Below are 24375 nucleotides of genomic sequence, written 5' to 3' on the forward strand. Positions count from 1 at the left end.
TTGATAAAAGGTTGTTGTTCTCATTATTTAAAAATGATAAATCATGACATCATTTTGTAGCTGCATCATATGTATTCGTAAAATCAAGTAAAAAGATTTAATCTACTAATATAATATAAGATTAACCATTAAATAAGGATTAAGGAAACATTAATGATTTAAGTTTCAATAGGATAACATAAAATTAAATGGTACTATTCGTGGAACGGGTGCCACGGATGTGCTAATCTTTTCTCGTGCATAACCGCACTCCCGAACCCGACTCTAAAAAAAATCGTGGACTACTTATTCATTCTTTCGACAGATTTAAAATTAATTTAGGACTTCATCAATTAGAACCAAAATAATAAGTGGCCAATCGCACCTATACAAAGATGATTGGCGACGACTCCCAACCTAAGTGTTTTCCCACGTCTAGTGGTCAGGTTCTCAAATTTACTGGTTACGACAGGCAATTGTCACTATCAAAGTCACGTCCTGCACCTTCTGTCGTTGTAACTTTGTCCTATCCCATGGTTTCAGACCCTTAAGAAAATAGAAGAGCTTGTCTTTTTCCATCATGCCCTTGATATCCAACATCAAGGTAAAGAAGTTCTTTACAAACTCTCACATGGATCTTGTTAGGGCCAACTCCTATAGCTTCTGTTGAGCCATATACTCCACATTTTCAGGAAAAAATTAATTCTTTAGTTCTCACTTAAGGTCAATGTAAGTGTTGATAGGGCATTCGTCATTGACAAATTTTTGAACGTCACTATAACTTAACATCCCTAGCAAGATACATTGTGGTCATGACCACCTTGTCTTCATCTGATTCTATGCGGACAGCTCAAAAGTACTATTTATATCAAAGAGGAAATTCTCTAACTATTTCACATACTTGGCCCCTTCGTTGTTCTTAGGCTCTAGCACTTCGGCTTTTTTCCCATTATCTCTTAAGTTTGCATCAACATTACTTGCAGCAATCACCAAAAATTTACTTAAGCTTTTAATTCTCCAAACTCACCTTGGAGAATACTCAACACATCCCCGGTCTCATTACCCAGGGTTTTTAGTGTAATTAGCTCGATGTGAATAATTCTAAGAGTGGGTTGAATTGGAATGTTTTTGAAATTTTGAAAATTCCTTTTCAATTTTGAGAACATAAGGTTCTCTTTAACCAAATTTTTTATTTGAAAATAAGCAAGACAATTGAATTCTTGTAAAGTAAGTGAATTTGGAGATATAAATGAGATTGAAGGAGTAAGGAAGGAAGAATGGCCAAAACAACAATTGTTATAAAGGTTCAACTTCATTGCATACATCATCTCCCTTAAATTCACTAATGAGTTTAACATCCACTATTGAAATAGAGTTCAATACAATGTGTTTTATGGATCAAGTACAACTTTTCAATACAATGCCTTTTTTATGGTTAAAGCACAACCACTCTACTTTTGTCTTGATTTAGGTATAACCACTTAATTTCTACCTTTACAATTAGTTAAGGTACAACCACTCAAGTGAATATAATAGGAAATGAAAGTGTAGCTAGGATGGCTCTTAAAGACTAAATAGCAAGTTAAGTACAATATTTGGTGAGAAGAAAGATAAGTAATAAAGGCTCTATAAATAGTACAATGGAAGACTTAAATGCCAGAAGAGAGGTAAAAAGAAATGCAAGAACAGAGGTATAAAGAGTATTGAGATGAATTCTTCTCTTAAAGTTGTGTTTCAAAGTTTTATAACCTTCATAAATGTTGTGAGAGCTTGTATTATAGATGCTAAAGGTTCAAGGGTAGTTGAGAGTGCATTAAATGTGAAAATAGTCATTTTTTCTTCATTATAGGCTCCAACGATCATATTGTATCGATATTTGTGTGCATGTTTCGATACATTGCTACTTTTATTTTTGAATTCTCGTTATAATGTATCGATACTTTTGAACATGGCTACAATGGCATGAACATTTTGTTAAAAATGTATCAATATATTTGTTAACATATTGATACTTTTGAGCTAATAAATATTCTATTAAAAATATATCGATACATTTTGAGGCAATAAGTATTCTGTTTTATTTCTATCGATATATTTGAGAATGTATTGATATATTGAGTTTAACTTTGTAAATTTTAACTTTTTTTAAAAACATGTATGGAATGATTTCAATATCTATCGATACTTGTTCAAATGTATTGATACATGAAGAACATGTATTGATAGATTTGGACCAGAATGCATTTTTCAAAATCTTTATTCATTGTTTTTGTTCTCAAACTCATTTGAAAGTGTTAGGAGATGTCTAAACTTGATATTTCAATACTTAAATGAAATTTTGATCATTTCGTTTGTCATTTCAAAACATGGGATCAATTTGAGAGCTATAGAGCTAACAAGGGTATTTATCATATCAAACAGCTCTTCTGGGTTGTCTCAATCTTGTTTATTCGCTCAAGCAAAACCATCTAAGCCTTAATCAAGACTATTGTGACCTTGATTCTTCAAATCTTTGATGGTCTTCTAGTGTATTTCGCATTGTCACCATATTTGCTTTTTCACTTAACACATCACATTTGTGCTCTGATACCAACTCTTACAGACTATGCCTCTTCGTTTAAATACGGAATAACCTACGTAGTGTTTGAGTGGACATTTTCATAAAAGCTAGCCAAGAACTCGATTATATCTGAGTAAACAATAATTAGAACCATGAGTTAATTTACGAAATGAAATAGCAAAATTATAACCATATATGCAACTACTAGTTCCATAAAAAAAAATATTTTATTAATATTGAAAAGAAGTACAAAGGGACCAAAAGTACAAACATGCCATCGTTGGGTTATTGGGGCAATCTTAGATGGTTAGCTATAAACAAAACTTAACTAGTGAGATAACTTTACAATCCGTCAACTACTATACCCTTATAAAGAGTTAACGAGTTTTTATACTTATATCACCAAAAACCATTATAATGCGTGAAATGGAGACACTTCTTCCCTCAAGGTCTTATAGGATTTTATAAGTACGCAACAAAATATCATTACATTATTTGAAATACAGACATTTCCTCTTAAGGTACAGAAAGATTTAATCTCTTAAATAGTTTTATCTTGTCATGACTTTATACAAAAATTGACTCATGACACACAACATAGAGTAATGATGCTTACTCGAAACTGCTAATGTAGCTTAACCATGGATGCAAATAATGCCCCTTATTTTCATCATCAGTTGAACTGTAAATTGACAAATGTCATTGCAAGATATACGAAAATCACATTCTCATTGTCATCAGCAATGTTCTTTTGAACCATGGAAAAATCTCACTGATAAGCCTTACAATTGATAAGCTTCGTTCACTTCAGAGCCTGTACTGCACATCCCAATTAATAGGATTTTCCAACTCTCATTGCAAGAAATCTTTGGTAATGTCATAGTACCTCACACTAGAATTATATCAATGCCTGCAATATTGCAATTATCATCACTGGTACTTTGGCCCACATTAGCATAAATCAACAAAAAGAGCTGGAATTTTGGTAGTAACAAAAGGGAAGGAATGACAAATCTTTGATTCAGAGCAATTTGAGAATTATAAAATTACCAAAAGTAAGTGATACAAGGGACCTGGAATGCTTACGCTGCCTAAAAATATTACACCCCTAACTACAATTACAGAGTTATGATGCCTATTTACAGAGCCAAGTCCCAAGTTTTCCCAGTGCTTATCTAAATTCTGAAGTATAATGTAAGCTACTTTAACATTAATGGCAAAAGAAAAAGGAGTAAAATTAAAAATTACATGTCATGGGTTTCCAATTGTGGTCACAAAAGGCACCAGCCTTCGATACTCCCTTCTTCTCCCCAGGGCGCAGCTGTCAAGCACCCGCCCAAGGATCAATCGGGTGTTTTGCAAAGCTACCTCTCTAGGTGTCATACCTGACTCCATGGAAACAGCTTGTGGAACTGATGTAGAACCTACCCCAAAGCCTGATCCCATAGCATACTGTAGTGGCCCACTTCGAGCCTTAAATGAGGTCTGAGGAGCTAACATCTTTTCATCTGTCCCATTTTCAAATGTCCCTGACTCATGTGGGTGTGAACCAGGCAATGAACTACAGCTCTGCAAAAGAGCTTCTAGTACACTTAGTGCCTCCCAGCACAAAGTGCTCTCCACTAGCTGGGACACAATTGCATACATGTGTGGGCTCTGAGCTGAATCCATGGGAGTGTGCTGGAGCAATGCCTTAAGCATGAGCAGTATTACACGTTGATACTCAACTGGACCTCTCTCCAGTAGCCGAAGTAAGTGTCCAAAAGCCAGAGCTGAGTGCTTAGGGAACCATTCGTTGCATAACAACGGTGAGACACAGGCAAGGAGGTTATCAATGCTTTTGATCTCACCTCTGGAGTAAGCCATAAAAACAGTAGCTAATTCATCCAGTGATTCTGCTCGACACCAAATAGAAATGTTGGCAGCAACAGAGCAGGCTTTGTGGTACTGTTGTTGGAGAGGTGAAGCTGGGCCCACCAATGGGTCTTTGCAAAGCTGTAAGCAAAGCCAGGGAAGCAATCCTGTAATGTGCATCAGTAGTCTAGTCTCACGATCACCAAATATAGAGTCACATGAGTGCACTGTGATACGAGAGAGGACCTCAATCGCTACACCATGACTAACAGTGGACATGAGTCCTTTAAGTACAAGAGGCTGCACTCCTTCGAATGCTGGCAGATTGCCACTGGTTGCTGGCAAGTCATAGCCCCTAGATTCCATCCGCTGAAAGTCCCCAATATCAACATTATCGAGCTCATCTCTAGGCATGCTTGAAAGGAGGACATTTTCAATTGTTCTGTCCCGGAATGATAAACGGTCAATAACTCGCGAGAAAAGCTCAAGAACCTGGCAGTAGACATGAATGAAATCTGTGTGCATCATGGCCACGCAACCCCAAAAAAGTTGTGGGTAAAGTATCACCTTTTCTGGCTCCATGTTCTCAACCATTACTTGCAATGTAAGTAAAATTTCCATGATGAAGCCCAGAACAGGAGGTATTGGATTTCCCAAGCATCTATGTAAGCAACGAAGGAGTAACACACATGTGTCACTTGTAACACTAGGCCGCAATGCACGATAGATCTGGTGAGAACGACAGGCAAGGTGTCTTGACGTGCACTCCATAGCCCATTTGAGTGCCTCAACACCCCAAGTCTCACGAAGATCTCCCTGGAAAAAGATTGCATCGACCATACTCTGAACAAGGGCAGACAGAAGTGCAGCACTAGGAAGCTCAGTCCTTGTAACTGTGGGGTCCTCATTCTCCCACATCATGCTCCCTCGCTTTGACTGAACATACTTGATCAGACTGACAACCTGCTGTTTGTTCTCTCCATCACTACTTTCAACCTCATACAGCTCCAGATGTCGACCTGCAAGTGAGTATAGTAGATTAACAAGCAAATGCTGGCAGTGCTCCAGTACAATATCCTCAGAGCTATCCATTGAAACAAATGTGACATGAAAGAGCAGAGGCAAGTGCTCGCGGAAGTCTTCATCATTCTCATAAGCAATTTCTGCAAGTAGAATCAATGCTATATCTGCATGAGTAAGCGAGTGTTGCTGATGCCCTTGCAAAGCTGACTGAAGTTCTTTAGCATTGACACCGTGCATACCAACCCCAGAATGCAAGATATCTTCACCAGAGTTTGGAGTGTCTATCAGGTAGTCTCCACTGTCCCGGGAAACATGGCGGCTCCGTAAACTTCCTGTGGAACTTCGAACCCCCATTAAAGGCCCTGACATGTTTACCAATGCTGGAAGGAGCTGACCTGACCTGCCTGCAGTTACTGGAACAATGTTTAATTCTGGAGGCATAGGACTTAATGGGCCTGAGGCACTTCGCCCTGTAACACCAGCTGTACGCCAACTCAGGCTTCCACTAGTATTTCTCAATGGACCATCAAGTGAACCACGGACAAGTAATGGTGACATATGCGGCTGGCTGTCAGCAACAGATGCAATCTGGGCTGCTGCAGGCCCCTGAGAGAATTCTAAAATAAAATTTCCATTGGCATCAACCCTGTTTGCACCTGGCCCGATTAATTCAATGCTGTCTTCCAGCATCCGCTGGGACAGCTGATAAACTAGGTGATCAATTGTACGTTGTGGACATATACGTGCTAGATACAGACTTACTCGCTTGGCAACTGAAAAATATGTGGCAAACGCCCCACTTATTTCAGCAGATGCATTTGAATCACAATCCTCAATTCCTTTTGTAATCAAGAAATCTAAAACTGGACTAATGTTCCGAGGCTTGCTGGCAATTGTGCTCCAAAGTTTCTCAATTTCATCAGGAAACTGATCTCCATGCCTCCATGTCACATAATAAAGACTTTTTAATAATCTTTCACTCCAACCTGAGTCCTTGAGTTTCCAAAAATTCAGGTTTTCAATCCAAGGGGCCATACAGGTCAACACCTGATGCTGAGCAATTATATCAACAGCATCCAGTTGTCTCTGCATGATCTCTTCACAGAGGAGCTGGCTCAACTCAGGGTGATCTTTGGCTAGTTTGCATGAGAGCTTGTATTGAAACTGTTGGTAGGAATCAGGGAGATTACCAACAACAGCAGCTCGATAGCTACCAGAGCCTTCAGAGCCATCTTCGGCCCATTCACGTACAGAGAGTGTCTCAAGCATCTGAAGGGCATCATCACGGATTTGCCTAGATGGGTCCACTACCTTGTAGAGGATCAGGCTCAAGAGTCTTTGAATTTCACATTTTGGTATCTCTTGTCGCATATAGACCTCAGCCAGTACACTGAAGTAACCATCAGCTATAGCGGGGTCTGAATAATAGCACTGAAAATCATTAAGTTAATTAGTTCCTCACATAGAGAAATTATTAAATACAAACATATAGGCCTAAATGGAAATAAAAAGAACAGTGCAGCATTCCCAAAACCTACCTAAGAGAAATGTATAAGGCAGGAAGAAGCCCAAAGTTTTTAGTAAATCATAGAAATTGGCATACAAAGAAAAACCACTGCAAGAAGGAAAGTTACAGAAATACGAAAATGACTTTATAAGTTTTATTTAAGATAATTAGAGAAGGATAGAAACCTTATCAACTTCCTATTGCTTAGAAGATCAGTGAACTTAAAGAGCAAAAAAAGGATCTGTAAACTTGACATGGTCATCATCTGGCTACCACTATGTAGAAGCTTCAAATGATTTTTATAATTGGAATACAACTGATCCAACAATCACTCATTCACTTCATAGTTTTAAATGCATCCGTCGTTTGTCAGTAAAAGGTACCTATATAGTGACATACCTGATCAATGCAAGCAGGAAACAGATCCAAATTTGAAAGAAGAAGATTTTTCAAAGCCAATTTTGCTAACGCAACACGATGATGGCCACCTTTATGCCTATCACGACCAGCAGCTCCACGTCCTTCTCCTGTGTATTTGGAATAAGATGGGGTTCTTGGGTCAACTGGCGAGTAACCATATGGGGCCTTAGGTGCAGGCTCATTGAATAAACTATTAATCCAAAATATAACCCTGCCACTCATTTTTCTTGCATTGTCATCAAAACAAGGCCCATACAAAAGTGAAGCCATAGCAGTCATAGAGGCCCACTGGATTGCCTCAATTTGTTCACTCAATTCTTTGTCAAACGAAATTTTGTCCACAGAATCTTTTGACCTGTGAGAAGTCTTGTAGCGTTCAACTTCACGCCGATAGTCACTAACACCATCCTGTCCCCATGTACTTCCTGTGTCGTCACACCAGGGTAGAAGCATATCAAATAATCTCTTCCTAATTTTAAGATCAAACCTCTCTGATCTTGAATCCACAAATTCAGGGGCTAGAGATCTTAAAACTGAAGCAAGTGCATAGCGGAGTGGTTGTGTTTCTTGAAAGATCTCAGCAGATGCTTGTCCAATCTGTTTAGTTGTGTCCTCAATAAACCTTAGATAATGGCGACGGAACACAGGCTTTCGGCCCAAGAATCCTGGCCAGATATTCTCAGCAACGGTGCGATAAATATTGGCAATATGGACTCGAAGGTCCTCACGGCGTGTCTGTTTTTGACTCTGCATCCAAAGGGATGAATACAAGCATTTGGAATCAATTCAACTATTCATTAAACGAGAATTAATTGTTTATTTATATCATTGAGATGGAAAATAGATTTCAGCCCAAGCTGATGGAACTTTTGCTTAGAATAGCATCACCAAAAAAAAAAAACCAGAGAGGGAAAAGAATACTCTTGGTAAAATCTTCAGAAAGAGGTCAAAATAACAACTGAGCTTCATGAAATGAACCAAATTTTATATTAAAGATGTATCTGAAAATGGGTACAGAATAGGTATACCTTCCACTTTGGTTTTCCCTCTGATTCAGAAGAAACCTCATCAACAAAAGATGTGAGTTCACTAAACATGATCTCACAAGATTCCAGGTGTGAGTGCCCGAGAGCCATGGTGGCAGCATGCTAAATTATAAAGGAAAGCAAACCAATTTCAGCAATCAAAACAAACTTAGAATCATATAGAGCAACAAAAATTGAAAAGAAAACATGCATTAATACTTATCCGAGTCTAGTTCTATCCTTAATACTTCCAATATTATGATGGATTTCACAGTTCACCTCTTACAAACCTTATCCTCCCCACCTCAAACAACCCACCCCCCTTCCCCCACCCCCGGCCCCCCTCTATATGTCAAGATACACCAACTTGAAAGAGAAAGCAATTAGCCACCAAAATTTATTCATCATCGGTAATTGAACTGTCAAGCCGTGTACTCAATTAGACTCTATGCATCTATCATGCCTTCATACAAGTAAGTATCATCCAAGTATGTATTGTAGTATGGATATAGGGAGGTACTAAATAAACAAATTTCTTGTAAGCCATAAATACTAGGTGCATCCTCATATTCTCCTATTGCCTCCTGTCAAGAGTTAAAAAGTAGCCCTGTCTCTGTAGCAAACCTAAGCAAGTTGTCATCTTCCACAAGAACCAAGTAAAAGACAATGCAAAATTTAGGCTCATTGTTTCAGAAACAAGTTAACGCTTGCAAGCAGGTAGCTAAGTGTATTTAGCAGACACATTAGTGCAAGGTACCCAATGCAGCAACCATGAGATGGCATTAAAAGACCTAGAGTTCATTCAAAGTTTTGTATGTATATAAAAAGTTCTCCATTGGGATAAAGTTCAAAACTTCCAAATTTGGATGGATCTAATAACACAGCTTCCCAAATTGAAATAAAAGAATACAATAGAACTCAAAATTACCTAACCTAATTCATACAACATCTGTTCACCTTCCCCTTTCTCTTCTTTGTATCATCTATAGTTCTTTCAAACATGAAAAACCTACCAAGGAACTGATTGTCAATTGTAGCCGTTAACATTGACAAATCACAATCCCAATGAAACACTATGAAATATTGAATGAGAATGCTATTGGACACTGTATTACAAGCAAAAACATACAGATGGCACTTTTACCCAATTCTCATGTTCTAGCAGAAACAGTGTCTCATTAGTGTACACGAGATTTATGCATTCAACTCTAATAAAGTAGAATCAACTCTTTAGCATGTACTTACTATGTGTGCTTCTGATCCAGATTTCAGAGAGGGGAAAATAAGATGGTAAAGCTCTCTTGTTGCAGCTATGCTTCCAGTTTCCCTACTATCCGGTGGACATGAACATACAAACATTGCATACATGAGCCACTGATCCAGTTTGTTATCTACATCTTGAGACTGATGAGCTTTTCCACCTAACTCAGCAGGCGTGATATGAGCAAGACGGTGCAAAACCTCCACCCTGCCAAGTGAGAATGGGTTAGAAGACGATCCATGGATTCATTGCAGTCTTAAACTAATTAACCTTGAAAATGCAAGCAAATATCAAAAAATTTCCCCTTTCTTTTTTTTGCCCCCATTTTAGAGCCAAAGATAGACAAAAATAAAAGCAGTTTCCAATGACAATCGATGTTCACTATACTTTATGCTAACCAATTATTCTTTGGTAATTTTTACATTTTCAAAAAGAAATCGCAGTAATGCTAAATTAAACATCAACCAATTAGCTCATTTAACAGACACAAAGCTACCATCAATGAACAAACATCAAAGTCTGCATGTTATTTACATAAAGCTGAAACAATGAGACCCACAGAACCACAAAATGTATGAACCATAGATATTGTTTTTCACATTCTTCCACCCCTCAAATACTAAAAATATGCCCAGGGCTTAAGTCTAATCGCCATTAGGTTTCATTAATTGATAATATTACCTGTCAAAAGAACATCCCATCAATTCTAGGCAAAACATAATGACATTATTGCAACACACATTCCTGGGCAAAAACATGTAACAATTACATAATTATCTTATTGTACGTACTTTGCATCTTGAACTGAGCTAGGGCAAAGTTCAGCTGCATACTTGACAAGCTCACTAAGACACCTTGCCCATCTGTTCTTATCGGGACTCTCAAATATTATAGACTGAAGAGTCACCTCAGGAGGAATTACATCAGATTCTCGTCTGTAATCAAACAGACGACCAGAGTCCCAGTAACAACTCTGAACTATGTCATCCTGCAATATTTAACTTAAAGTTCAGAATACATTGCACTTCATGGAGAAATTAAAGAAAATAAAGTCATATAAAGGGAATCACAAACTAAATATAGCCCACCCCATGTTCTTCCAGCACGTCAATTATAAATATAGGTTCAGCTTCATATCTTATACTATGATCTGGCTGCTCACGAAGTGTAAGGTCTCGTATGTCATTCCTTAAGGCACGTACACAGCGCAATAACTCCAATGCCGTGTGACGGATCTGGCTATCCACAGAGCTAAGAAAGATAAGACCAACTGCATCTATCTCTGATGCACGAAACTCAATAGCTTCCCCTGTTTGATGGAAAGAAGACTTCTTGAATCCATTGCTTTGCTGCAACATACGCTTTGCATCTTGAGCATATTGAGCATCTTGCTCCAGTTTATCATCAATCAGACAAGCTCTCCAAAACCGCATAAGTTCTAACAGTCGCCCCAGTGATGTTTGAATCAGAAGAGGGAATTCATCAGGTAGTCGGAGGATGAAGTTGGCCATCCCTCTCATAACTGCAAAGCGACGATGAGGAAGGTACCTTACAATCCGGTTCAGTACCTGAACTGCTTCTTCACGAACACCAGGATCAATGCTTATACCATGTTGAGGTATTATTTCAGTTATCTTATCAACTCGGCCAACTTCTTCAATCAGGTAAGGTATGCACTTCAGCACTGACCGGAACAAATATCCTTGAGACTTTTCCTTGGTTACAGCATCTGGAAAGCATAGAATTCACATGGCACATGCCATTGCATCCAGATAAGGGGAAAATAGAAGTTAAAAGTGGAAACCTAGCATTCATAGCACCAACAGATCTTGAAGCAAGTAATTTGAGAAAGAAAATGTTTGATAGATGCTCAGGGTCAAAACGAAAAGAGTCAAATAGTCAAATAGAGATATTTAGTTGACAGAAGATGGAATTCATACTTTTTATCTGTACTTTCTCTACGGTACAGACAATCTTTGTAGCAGGTAAAATCTTAGTCAGAAACATCAGCATATAATTCTAGTAACATATATGCCAAAATATATTTATCCCATCTCCAGATTTCAGTATCATTTGACAATTGGTTCCCATTCTAATTTGATTGACAAAGATGAAGAAATTGTTCAACCATTGCTAGGTCGCTGATAAAGGTTCTAGACTACCGAAAACAGAATTCACTTGACTGTACCATTTACTCTTCATTCTTTCAGTCTTAAGCATGAATAAAATTGGTCATCTCTAGTATCTTCCATTTTCGATCTGAAAATAACCATTTAATTTTCTTTTTCTGACTCTGCCATAATAGTGTCTAAACATAAAATCTCTTGCATAGCTAGGTATAATCAAGCTTGCTCTGGGATATGTAATGCATCAATTACTTATGTGTGTGTGTGTGCGCGCACGTGTGTGTGTGCGCGCACGTGTGTGTGTGAGAGAGAGAGAGAAACTGAAGGAGAAATAAGCCACGAAACAAAAACCTAGAATATGAGTAATGATCATCTTTGATAGACAGATTCAAGCAGTCTTAGGTCAGCTTGGTTGAGGAAATTGGTTTCAGCAAAAATCAGTCTTGCAATCACACTAAGGCATATCTCCTGTCTACTTTTTCATTAAAAACAAAACTCCACTAGTTTAATTCAATTACACACATGATCAATTGCTGCCTCATATTGGGCCAAGACTTGATTCACAGACAACTGCCACAGTTCAAAATTTGCATGTCTTCAACCCAAGAGTTCAACAAATAAATTTAGAAAATGACAATAGTTTAGCAGGAAGCTGTTATCTAGCCATTGTTATGCATTTAAATATTTTTGTCTTAAGGTGACTTAGCAATCAAAAAATGGAATACAAGTGCCAGACTGATCCACAAACTAATAAACCAAATGCTAAATACACAAATTTAAGGTTTCTTTGCCCCTTTTGACTTCATGTCATCAGAAGCCAAATTTAAGTTAGTTTAATACTGATTCTACAGTCAACGAGATCTTAGAGAAGGAATTACCTATTGTGGTCCTTGAAGAAGTCAGAAGTGCCTGGCTATAGGTTTTATGGCAAGACCTTAATATTGACTCAATTGCTGCCTTTACTTTTGGGATATAGTGGCCTATATCATGTCCTGCTCATACAACACAAATGAGGATAATGACTGGTATGAGATCATATGACAATAATTTGCATTATACAACCAGTTATCAATTACCTTTAAATATTTCCAAGCCAACGTACTGACTTGAAGGTGACATAACAATGGCAAGCAAAGCACGTAAACCAATAACTTTTGCCTCACTTGGACTATCTTGCTTCAGCAATTCTAAGATCATATGGTTCATGGCAAAATCAAGGTTATGTTCTGCTATGGTCACACAGAATTCAACAAGTTTATCATGTTGTACATCCTGAGTGAGCATTCCTTTCCTCAAAACTGTTAAGAGTTGAGAAGTTACACTATCAAGGTAATCCCATATACGATTTGGGGGTTGATTAGCAGCATGAACACTCAAGTAGAATCTCAAAACTCTATGAAGACAGTCCAAAGCCATGAAACGATGATTCTTGTCCTGCATAAATAGCAGCAGGTGCCATATTACATGGACTCTGGAAATAAAAACTTGTAAATATGGTTGGAGATCAGAGTCCCCAGAAAAACAAGCAGGAAAAGCACAAGAGGAGTTGGGAAAATCAACCAAATGACTGTATGAGTGATCAGCCCATCCCCCAGACCATATAAATAAAAGCAAACTTACTCGTAGAAGCTTGTAGAGTTGGTCCATGTGAGAGCTTAAGTTGTTGTGGAATATTTGAGGATCACCAAGACAGAGAAGAAGAGTCACCAAAGGATAACCAACCTAACACAGAGAATTGTTCATGTGAGAGAAAGCATAAACACATGCAGAAATATATGAGAGAAAAATGAACTCAGTGTTTGATAGACAATTTTAAAATTAAAAAAAAAATTAAAGAAAGGATATTATCATCCTGGAAGCAGGATGCAATATAACCCTCTAGCTGTGTTCAAACTTTATCAATAAGAAAAACTTACAATATTCTTAAAAATTGGGAAGAATACTTTTCAAATAAAAATTTCACATTCTAAACTAAAAATGGATTCATATGTATGCACAACTGATTATCTCTCTTGATTAGGTTGATGGAAAAACAAAAAAGAGTAAACAGTGCAAAGTGGTTAAATAGGCACCTCAAGCACGTTAAAGAACAAAAATGGTGTCATAATCCCACAAAGAAAAAATGCACTACTTAAAGAATTTTGCTAAAATGAACAGGACTCCTGAATTCAATTGTATCCCTCAAACTTCCAGTTTAACAATCAAGCCTCTTCAACTACATTAATAGATGGACCAATAGTTCCTGTCATTTAACATCCAATCAATTCTTTGATGGAAAATATCAACGAGAAGCACAAGACCAAGCTTAATAAGGAAAATTAGAGGCCTGAAGTATTTTCCATTTGAAAAAGTAACAGAACTAAAACAAGAGAATCTAATTGACTTGTTTCACACAAGAGGGAATGCGTTTGCTGGAGAGTCTTAGTGAACTTTGCTCTTTCAATTTAACAACCATTGAAATTTAAATGTAACTAAATTCTACACCTTCACTTTTTTTTATGAACTCTATGGGGAAAGGAGTGATAGGATCCTTAGAAGGAAATAAAATGTTTTGTGACTGCTCTCTATATTAGGAATTCTGCAAAGAGTTTATTCTTAAGATTTCTCTTCCTTTGAAAATTCATTTACTAATTTCCTTCTGAAATTTTTTCAGCATGAATCTTGAGCACTAATAATGGAGAAAATCCAACAACCTACCAACAGCAACGCGACATCAAAAAGAAGTTTGACAATGTAATGTTTCTTTTACCAAATCAGGCATTTTGTGATTTTATAATCAAGGGAAAGATCATTTTTTCTATTGTAAGCCCTTTCAGGTGTTTAGTTAGAGTTTAGTCAATTTATTCATTTAGAATTTTTGGGACAAACTATATAATTTCTTTTTTTTTGTATGGAACTAGGGAGTGTTCTTTTTCTCTGCCATGTGGTAGATAGAATTATAGACTGACCTCTATGCTTTCATGTTACAAGACAACCAAACAATTGGCAATTCCAAGAAAAACCAGTAGATAAACAAAGATGCTCTTACAGCTATATGTTTGCTCTGCTTGTCCATCCAATGCATGAGATTCACTCTGATTCGCCCAACAGCCTCATACCATAGAGTGAGTGCGGGCTCTACACCTGTAGGAGGCCACTGGTTTTTCCCCCCATCAGCAAGTGGTGCTAGGATGTTTGAAAGCATGTTGCATAGTGCATGATGAAGCTCACTTTTCCGTTTATGCGGAGCACGGTTAAGAGGGTTTGCTTTTGCCACAAAAGACGCTGACGCATTCAGTCCTCCCTCAGTCTTAACCTGGCAACTATTTATTGTCATACACTGGTCCTCATGATGCCTTTTTCTTTAAGGAAAAAAAAAAGTAGAAAAAATATGATATGCATACCCCTAGCTTCAGGTAGCGCATCCCATTTATAATACTAAGTGTTTCACTTCTGGTAACACTAGTGTCTATCCGACGAGTATTCAGTTCCATGAAAAAGCGCTCAGTTACAGAACTAAATCTGTGAAAGAAAAGCAAGGCACAATTACATATATATATATATATAGATGACGCTTCATTGCAGACATGCCACAAAGTATTGATGACTATTTTGAAACCACATTTTCACCCATAACATAGATCTTTAACAAGTCAACAAATCAATGCATCTGGAAGCCAGAAGCTACTAATAAAAATTCCCTTTTGTTGGGAAGGGGGCGGACTAGTAGCAGTGAAAACACTTATAATGGTTTTCTACAAGTACTAGATTCATCATAAGGGAAAGGTGCAGGCGGGGCACAACAAAGTACACAAAAAGTATGCAAAAAAGCAATTAAAAGAAGAGGAAAAGATCCGAGGCACAAATTCCGTAGAGTAATTGTAGAATGATTATAAAAGAAAAAAGTAACATAACTGGAGGAAAAACTCCTAAGAACCGTGGAAATTAAATGAATGCCATTTAGTATTGTACTTTATTCGCAATGAATTGCTTTATAGCTTTTAGTAAACCAAGCTAACTTCTCAAATAAATGCCTTTAGTATTGTGCTCTGGTAACAAATGAGAACAATAATATAAATAGAGCCCAAGGAAAAGAAATTACACCATAATATAACACCCTCTTCAAAGGAAGACTGCATAAAATATACCATTGACATTCTTCAAAAATCTAACAGTACTTCATATGCCTACAAATGTTGATAAATCTACAATTGGGATTTATTTGTACAAATGGACCATTACAATATTTTTAATATATAATATAATATACATATATTGTTTTCCCAGCTAGAATAACTGATATCTAGATTCAGTGATGAGAACTTTCTAAAATGCAGAACCATGAACTGAAGAAGATGAAAAGACAGCAACTAGAATATAAAAAAGGATCACATGTACTCTAATATAATTGATCAAATAGGCATCAACTAGAAAGTTTGATATTTAGGGCGTGTTTGATAAAACATTAAAAATCAATGAAAAATTGTTGAAAATCTTAGGGAGTCAAAAGCCACTTAATATATTATATCAAGCCTTATTGAAGGAAAAAAATTGTTACATATTTACATTAACCTTATTTTCTTTCCTTTTTAACTATTTATTTTTCCTTTTTGAAATTTACTAACATAAATTTTTTGAGAAAATTATAGAAACATCTATGTAGTTTTAATTTTCAATAAAATATCAAACAATTTTATAGTACAAATTCAGTACTTATTTTTCAGATAAAAAATTCACTACTTAATTTTTCAGGGTTGAATTTTTTCAGCTCATCGAGCAGCAGCTTAGAAAAGAATGGTTGAGAAAGTAGGAAACAATATCCAACTCAGTTATTCACCCACATGTAATTCCCCGATTACACGAAGGCATCAACTAAAAAGCTTGATATTTAGAAAAGAATGATTAAGAAAGTAGAAAAAGATGTCCAACTCAGTTTATTCACCACATATAATTCCCCAAGTATATTAAAACCATAAGGTTCTTCTTGTGCATAGAAGATTCAGGATAAAACAAACAGCTAACCAAAATCGGTCACATATAAACTCTTCCCTTCATCCTCATTAATATGACCTTTTTTTTTTTGGTACATGTAAGAGCCTATTGGACCCAGGGCTACACAATAGAAGGTAGTTTACTCCTATCCCATAAACCTAAAACCCAATCCCAAATGTACAAATTTGAGACCTCCAAAATAAACCCCAAGATCTTTCACACAAAAAAAAATGGTATAAAGCCCAAGCTGTCTGCCGGGATGCCCCCTAGTAGACATTATTATACCATTTTTTGATATACAAAATCTACATCTTATGCTTTTTACCAATGGATAGGGGAAAAATGTCATCTTACAAATTTCTGTCAAAAGATTTCATCATGACTAAAAATTCAGAAACCATTTTATTAATGGTATGACAAGTACCAAATCACAGATAGTTCTATCAAATTTAAATGTCAGCAGATAACAATACAGCTACCTGATCCGAGATAAGGCACCTAGGAGTTGAGCAACTAAGTCAAGAAGGAGACCACGCAAATCAACTAGTGAGGGATACTCAACCTGGCTAACAACCCTGCAATAAGAATTTATTGTTATCTCAGTAATCCAGCAAGATCATGCATAAGTAAATTATTCAAGCTAAAAACCTATCCCCTGGCTGTTATTTTCTATCATATCAAATGTTCTACTAAGGATACTGAAAACACAGTCTATCAGTTATTATTGGGCCAAGCAATGGGATTTTTTTTTCCTTTTTCGGCTCAGAAGAAAATGCAGCCAAGCAACAAGAATTATTTTGGTGCTTTTGTCTTCCTTTATAGGGTAAGGCAGGTGACCAACACTAAGGATGCAAGGCATACACAGAATCTTTGCAGACTAATATTTGTGACAAATGCCAATATAACATCTATTTGATGGAACATATAGATGTGACTAGTTGACAACGTTTATATCTTAAACCAACTTCTTTTATGCAAACCCATATTTGAATACTTCAATGACCATAAATATAATATTGAAAATTAACACAACAAATGCCTAGAATTTGTATGTAAAACTTTAAGGCACTAGTGAAGCATAGAACGAAATCCACAACTTTGGTTTAAGCTGGTCCAAGACTCATCCTTAGCAGCCTTACCTGTCAGCATTTATTAGCCAATCGAAAACAAAATTTTCAAGACCAGACCAAAGCTTCTCTGCAAAGCAAACATACCACTTCATTGAATTATGAGAAAACCAAGTAGAATTACAAAAGCAAATAATAGGGAAATGAACAAACCAGTAAGTCCCTCCTGTGGACAGCACTCAACAAAGCGAATACATGCTGAGCAAAAAATGCACTCCACAGCAAGCTGATTCCCACGGAAAGAGAACATTTAACTCATTGTGAGTATAAGCAGATTAGTGAGAGCCCTTCATTAAACTCAGAAAACTAAAAGGTAAATATCCTTGTGTAGTGGGTTTCTGTGTACACTCATTTTCAGCTTCCTTTCAACTACTACCTTTCTGTTTTCCTTTTTTCAGTTGTAAAAAGGCAATCTTCGCAAGCCATTAAATGTAATAAACATACATTGAGTTTCAATGTAATAAAATCTGTAGCTATTAACGCATACAAACCTTTCTCTGGAATGTAGATGCATCATTTGCGCCCTTTGGGGATTCACTACAACCAATATCCCAAAAGCAAAAGTAAGATAATGAAAACCTAAAGTGATAAAACAATTAAACTTGATGACCACATGCCATGATAGAGTGGCATTACCTTCTCCTGCAGCTGTATAAAGAAAACATGAGATGGTTTATTAATGATTGCTGACTACAGCTTCTCAAAAAAAACCAAACCATCGGGATATACCCCTGCTAACATACCCATTTCATTGTTTGTAAATTGGACGTGAGAGAAAAAATGTGAGAGAGAACTGGTATTGTATGTTAGTTGCATCTTTACAGTAGCCAGTCCGGTCTCCAATACAGGATTTTTCAGTAAGTTTTTTAATTTAAACTAAAAGTGACGGTTGAGAGAAGTTTTACTTTACACAAGGAATTATATTAATATATTGAAGTGCAATCAACAAAAACTTCATTTTATCCCATTTTTAGGGCTACCAAGAAACCTCTCAACCTCTACTGTTCTCTCTCCAATATCATCAAACAATATTGTAGCTAAGAATTATATAGGGAGACAGATGTTTTCACCCATTTAATTGCTTGAAAATTTGACACGAGAGAAACAGTTTGAGGAAATAGAAAACTGGTACTGTATGTTAGTTGCACCGTTGCAGTAGCAGTCCAGTCTCCACCAGATGATTTTTCAAAAAGTTTTTATTTCAACTATAAGTGATGGTTGAGATAAGCTTTATTTTACACAAGAAATTATATTACTATTCAATTACTGAAGTGTGATCAACAGAAACTTCATTTTATCCAATTTTTAGGGCTACCAGGATACCCTCTTAACCTCTACACTTCTCTCTCCATTATCATCAAAAGATATCGTGGCTTATAATAATACAGGACACAGATATTTTCAAAACAAGACACCATTGGGAGCTAAAAGGCATTCAGAATAAAAGTTTGTAGGAAGCGAAAAAAAATGGTAAAGTAAATAAGCAAATGATTAACCTTTCTCGCCATCTTAAAAGAGCTTCTAGAAGAGGAACTGGCGTGTGTCGTGCAACCATAGCCAACGAATCTAGTACTTGCTCATAAGCAGGGTCAGATGGTCGAAGATACTGTCCATCCTGTAGATAACAACAGGAAAGAAGAACATAAAATATTGAGATAGACATCAATCCAATAGGGCAAAATCACCATTCATTAGTGAAGAGAGAATATGAAAGTCTCGTCAACGGCATACTTTGGTAATATTTTACTGCTGAAATTGCCACAAATCACCCAACAAAAAAGGCAACCTTCCCATCCCACGGTCCAACTCTCAGTTCCCTTTTGATGTTTAAGCTAATTACTCCTCTGTTTAAATGAGAAAAAGGATAACATTTATTGTCCTGATCTCCAAGAATCTTATTGTAAAACTTCTTCTCTTTATCAAGCCAAGAATCTAAGTCCTAATAGAATATCGCTCTCTTCAATGGTAAGGCAAAAAGCCAATATTAGAGATGAATGGAGAAATGATCAATCAAATTCTATTAGAGATGAAAATGGGAAGAAGAAGAATATGTGGGCCTCTAGCTTTTTGAAAACAAATCAAAATGACCAGAAATCGTCTGTGTTTCTAGCTAGGAGATGCTCAATCTCCAAAAGCTCCTTAAAGGTCCCTATATAGAGAACATTTAAAACCAATGAGAAACAAACTCAAAAACTATTTTTCTATATAACCAGGTTTACCATAAGTTAGCAGAGTTTAGGCAAAGAAAAAGCTTCTACCAAATTGGAAGCTTATGGATCACTTGCCAAGGTCTCTCTCTCTCTTTCTCTCTGACCTTTTGTAACCCCCATATGAGAACCTAATAGCAGGCGTATCAGCAAATCCACTACCTTCCACCATCCACCAGGTTTAGTCAAACCTCACATAAACAAAGCCAATCCACATCAGATGCTAACCCTGAAGTCAAACTACTTCTAATCCATCTTCAGCCTTAAGCATGACATTATGATGCTCAAGTTAAAAATTGATAACTACTCCAAGAGTTTACTCATTAAGAAAGAGCAGCCTGCTAAAATCTCATGTTATTAAGCACTAATGTATGCCATCAAATGAAAAACTCCTTAATTCACGGACCACTCTTACAAAACAAAATCTCCACATGTTTAAAATTCTCCATTTATCGGCAAATTACATTTCTCTTAAACCTCTTTTCATATTCAAATCCACCACAGGCCTTATACTCCCCGACACTGAATACCACATTACACTAATATCCAGAATCTTTTATCACTTATATTTTTGGAAGAAAAGGTCTTTTGTGATAAACACCACTGATTCAGTAATTTTTTTAAAAAAAAGCTTAAACACACTGTTTCAATACTCATGATTACTATCAAATTCAAAAAAAAAATTAAACATCACGACTAAACAAAGAGACAAATAAGAGAAGAAAAACCTGAGCCTGAGCCGTTTCGATGCGGCGTCGAGCGAGAGGAAGAAACCGCTGCAGCAACGCATCTACAATCAACTTGGCAGCACCTCCTGCCTTCATTTTTCCTCGCTTTCCTTTCCAACCTACAAAGTCATTGGCATTAGTAAAAAAACAAAAAATTAGGGCTCCAAAAACAATTACTATTTAAAAAAACTTGAAATTATGGATTCCACTTGCAAAATCATGTAAAGAATTGAGAATTCAAACTGGGAAAGAAGTACCCGAAAATTAGGGTTATAATGAACAATAAGACATTGTAGTTTCGGGAGAGAGATTGCTGAGGAAGATCCGAGTCTTGCTGTTTTTCTTTTATCTTTTGCTGATCGATGAAGAGTTTATTATTTTTTATCTCGCTAATTAAAAAATTGGGGTGTAATAAAATTGCTATTGAGGAAAATGGAAAATTAAAAAATTATTAGCAGTATAATATAAAAACAAGAAAAAAGAGAAAATTCCCGACAAGCATAAATAGGACTGCTCTTTTGTGGAAATAAATAAATAATCACAAAAAGTGATTTGATTGATTCCAACTTAATTTATTTTTCTTAAAACTAGGAACTAATAATTTATGATTTATCACCTACACATTTGTCTTGAAATATTTTTTTATAAAATTTTTTTATTTTTTAAATTTTGATCAAAATTATAAAAAAATTTATTAATTTTTAAAATAAGCATTTCACTTAAAAAATACAAACATATTAATTAAGATTATGAAAATATTATGATTTTTTTTTATTAATTTAAAAATTATTATTATATTTTAAAAAAAAAAAATGAAGCACCAATCGATGCTTCCCAACTTACCAAGGAAGGGGAGCACTATCAGGGCTCCTAGTGCTCCTTTAAGGAACCTTAAATCAAGCTCTTCAAGGGAGCATTAGAGCCTTAATCGGGCTCTTTTTGAGAGCACAAATTCTCCCTTAATGAGCTCTATCCGGACTCCCCAAGGGAGCTCCGGTGCTTTCATATGGAGAGCTTTTTTTTAATTAATAAAAATATAATAGTAATTATAAAAATTAATTAAAAATAAAATTATTTTTTTACACTTATCACTTCAGTAAATTGACAAAAATACTAACAGTTAATTGTCGGTTGAACCTACGTGTTTAGCAGAAAATATTTTTGAAACTGAATATCTATTTTGAAAACTAATGAACTTTCGTGTAATTTCGATCAAAACTTAGAAGGTAAGAATATTTTATCGAATTTTTTTCTTTATGGCTATTGATTGCCTTGGAGTTTCATTGGCGTATTTTCTTTTCTCTTTTTTTATTTTAATTTTTAATTTTATAAAGTTTTAAATATTGATTATAGTGAATAATAAATAAAAGTGGCATTCAAGGAGAAAGAAAATGTTGAATTTAGTTCTCTCCCTATGTCAACACCATATATATTTGGTACAGAATATGACATAATTTTAAATATTCAATCCCTTTTAGCTTTTGTTAAATTTTTTAAACATAAGAATTAAAAATATCTTATTCAAAAAAATTTAAATAAATTTTTATTTTTTCATTATTTTCAATCAAATTCTTATATTTTTATTGTAAGTCATTTAAGTTCTAACTGCTAATAATTAACTAATTATTATTTGTCAAAATATCACTTATTATTTTATGTCACATGATACTATGACGATATGCTAATAAGTTATAATGAGTGATAATATAATATACTAATATGACATGATAATATAATCACATGATAATTTACTTTCTATGTTAGCTTCACGTTATATACCACATGATTATAAAATGATAAATAACGTTATGATTAATAACAGTTAATTAACTGTTAATTATAAAAACTTATTTACCTAAAAATAAAAAGTATAAAAATTTGATTGAATGTAATAAAAAATAATATTTTATTTTATTTTTTAAAATAATTTAAATTTTTTTAAAATATTTTTTTATTATCAAAATTGACTAAGAAAGTGTCAATGATTTTAAATATTAGTAAATGTAGTAATATAAGGAACTTCAAAATTAAAAATTGTTTTAAGCAGCATGTAATTCAAGCACAAAATAAGCAATTTATTTTGCCATGCAATGATTTGCTAGATGCGCACTCCTAATTTGCTACTATTTTTAGATGTTCTCCTTATTAGTAGTTTTTTTTCTCTTCTTCTTTTTTTTTAAAGATTACGATATAACATTCTCGTTTATTTCGTGAAAATAGATTTTTAAAAAACAAAAAATCCAAGTTACTTTATTAATATATGTGTATCGCTATTACTTGTTGTTGGTAACAAAATTCTTTAACAAAAGAAAATCATTTTTCTAGACTAAATGCTCAATTCAAGCTAATCGTTTGAACACGTTTTTAATTAAGGGTCAAACGTTTCAATTATAACAATTAAGGGCTAAGTTGATAAGCAGATATAGCGTGGATAACAAGATATAGAAAATCACGAGAGCTAATGATATGGCAGATGACTTAGCATGTTATCCAAATGGTGCCATTTTGATCTAAATCCAACATCTAATTATTGCCTAATTTCACCCCTTCTGCTTTATCTCCTTTTTAATCAAGCTCCTTTTTGATCAGAGGTTGGCACATGCACTATCAACGGTAAAGCGATTCCAACTCAAGGCTTTTGAAAATTGTTGAATGTGTTAACTCGTGTCTGAGGCATGCAAGACAAATGTAAATCACCAATCTAATTGAGTTCAATAGAGATATGCTCCAATGTTGTTTCCATGAGTGACACGAGTAAAAAGTCAATGCTTCCACACCCTGCAGGCCTTGGACTCCCTCTTGGTAGAGCCAAATATGGAATGAAGTACATCACTTAATAATTAAACCTATCAATCGAGTGGAATATTTGTATATATAAAGTGTTAGCCATTTTCATTAGATGTCAACTTATTAATGATTTGAATGAAGTGTTACTAATGATTTATACGAAGTATTGATATATTAGGATTTGTATAATTTTTGGATGTCTGTGAACTTCTCCTCAAAAAATGTAAAATATGTGAGAAGCCAAGCGTGTATAATGTGTTGTTAAAAGTGTTAGTAGAAAAAGTTGTTTCATGGCATGTCGAAGAAATGATGTTGTTACACGCCATTTTCTAAATATTTGTTAGACAATATGTTAAAAAATGTTACTATTACATGTTATGTTGAGAAATTTGATTTAAGGGTTTTGTGATGTTGTTAATGTCATGTTGAAAAATATAGTGTTACACGCAATGTTGTAATATTTGGTTGTTACACATCATAGTTTTTAAATATAGTTGTTATGTGACAAGTAAAAACCTTTAATTGTTACAAACGATATTGAAAATGTAGTTGTTATTCGGCATGTTAAAAATTTAATTGTTATAAGTCATGTTGAAAAATGTAGTTGTTACATGTCATGTTGAGATTCAGTTGATACACATCATATTGAAAATTAAGTTATTATTAGCCATGTGGATAAAATGTGGTTGTTACACGTCATGTTATAAATTTAGTTATTACATGCGATGATGAAAATATAGTTGTTACATTCCATGTTGAAGATTTAGTTATTATAAAGCAAGTTGAAAATTTTAATTATT

General features: G+C 35.2%; 1 protein-coding gene across 1 annotated transcript; it reads right to left on the reverse strand.

The window, feature by feature from the left end:
• Positions 1 to 3537: 3537 nt before the first annotated feature.
• Positions 3538 to 21231, reverse strand: LOC110422942 (ARM repeat superfamily protein). Its single transcript, XM_021437001.2, has 18 exons — positions 21046 to 21231; positions 20789 to 20907; positions 19350 to 19468; positions 18345 to 18390; positions 18007 to 18079; positions 17866 to 17923; positions 17206 to 17301; positions 15139 to 15256; positions 14784 to 15050; positions 13376 to 13477; positions 12832 to 13189; positions 12634 to 12747; positions 10718 to 11358; positions 10421 to 10617; positions 9614 to 9836; positions 8372 to 8491; positions 7323 to 8090; positions 3538 to 6847 (listed from the first exon to the last, which is right to left on the reverse strand). The coding sequence occupies exons 2-18, from the start codon at positions 20882 to 20884 to the stop codon at positions 3791 to 3793; spliced, it is 6453 nt and encodes a 2150-aa protein (XP_021292676.1). The 5' UTR covers positions 20885 to 20907; positions 21046 to 21231; the 3' UTR covers positions 3538 to 3790.
• Positions 21232 to 24375: the final 3144 nt, after the last annotated feature.

The sequence above is a fragment of the Theobroma umbraticum genome, unplaced genomic scaffold (assembly GCF_002168275.2).
Source record: "Theobroma umbraticum cultivar Fairchild unplaced genomic scaffold, ASM216827v3 scaffold_20.0, whole genome shotgun sequence".
In the NCBI taxonomy this organism is placed as follows: Eukaryota; Viridiplantae; Streptophyta; class Magnoliopsida; order Malvales; family Malvaceae; genus Theobroma; species Theobroma umbraticum.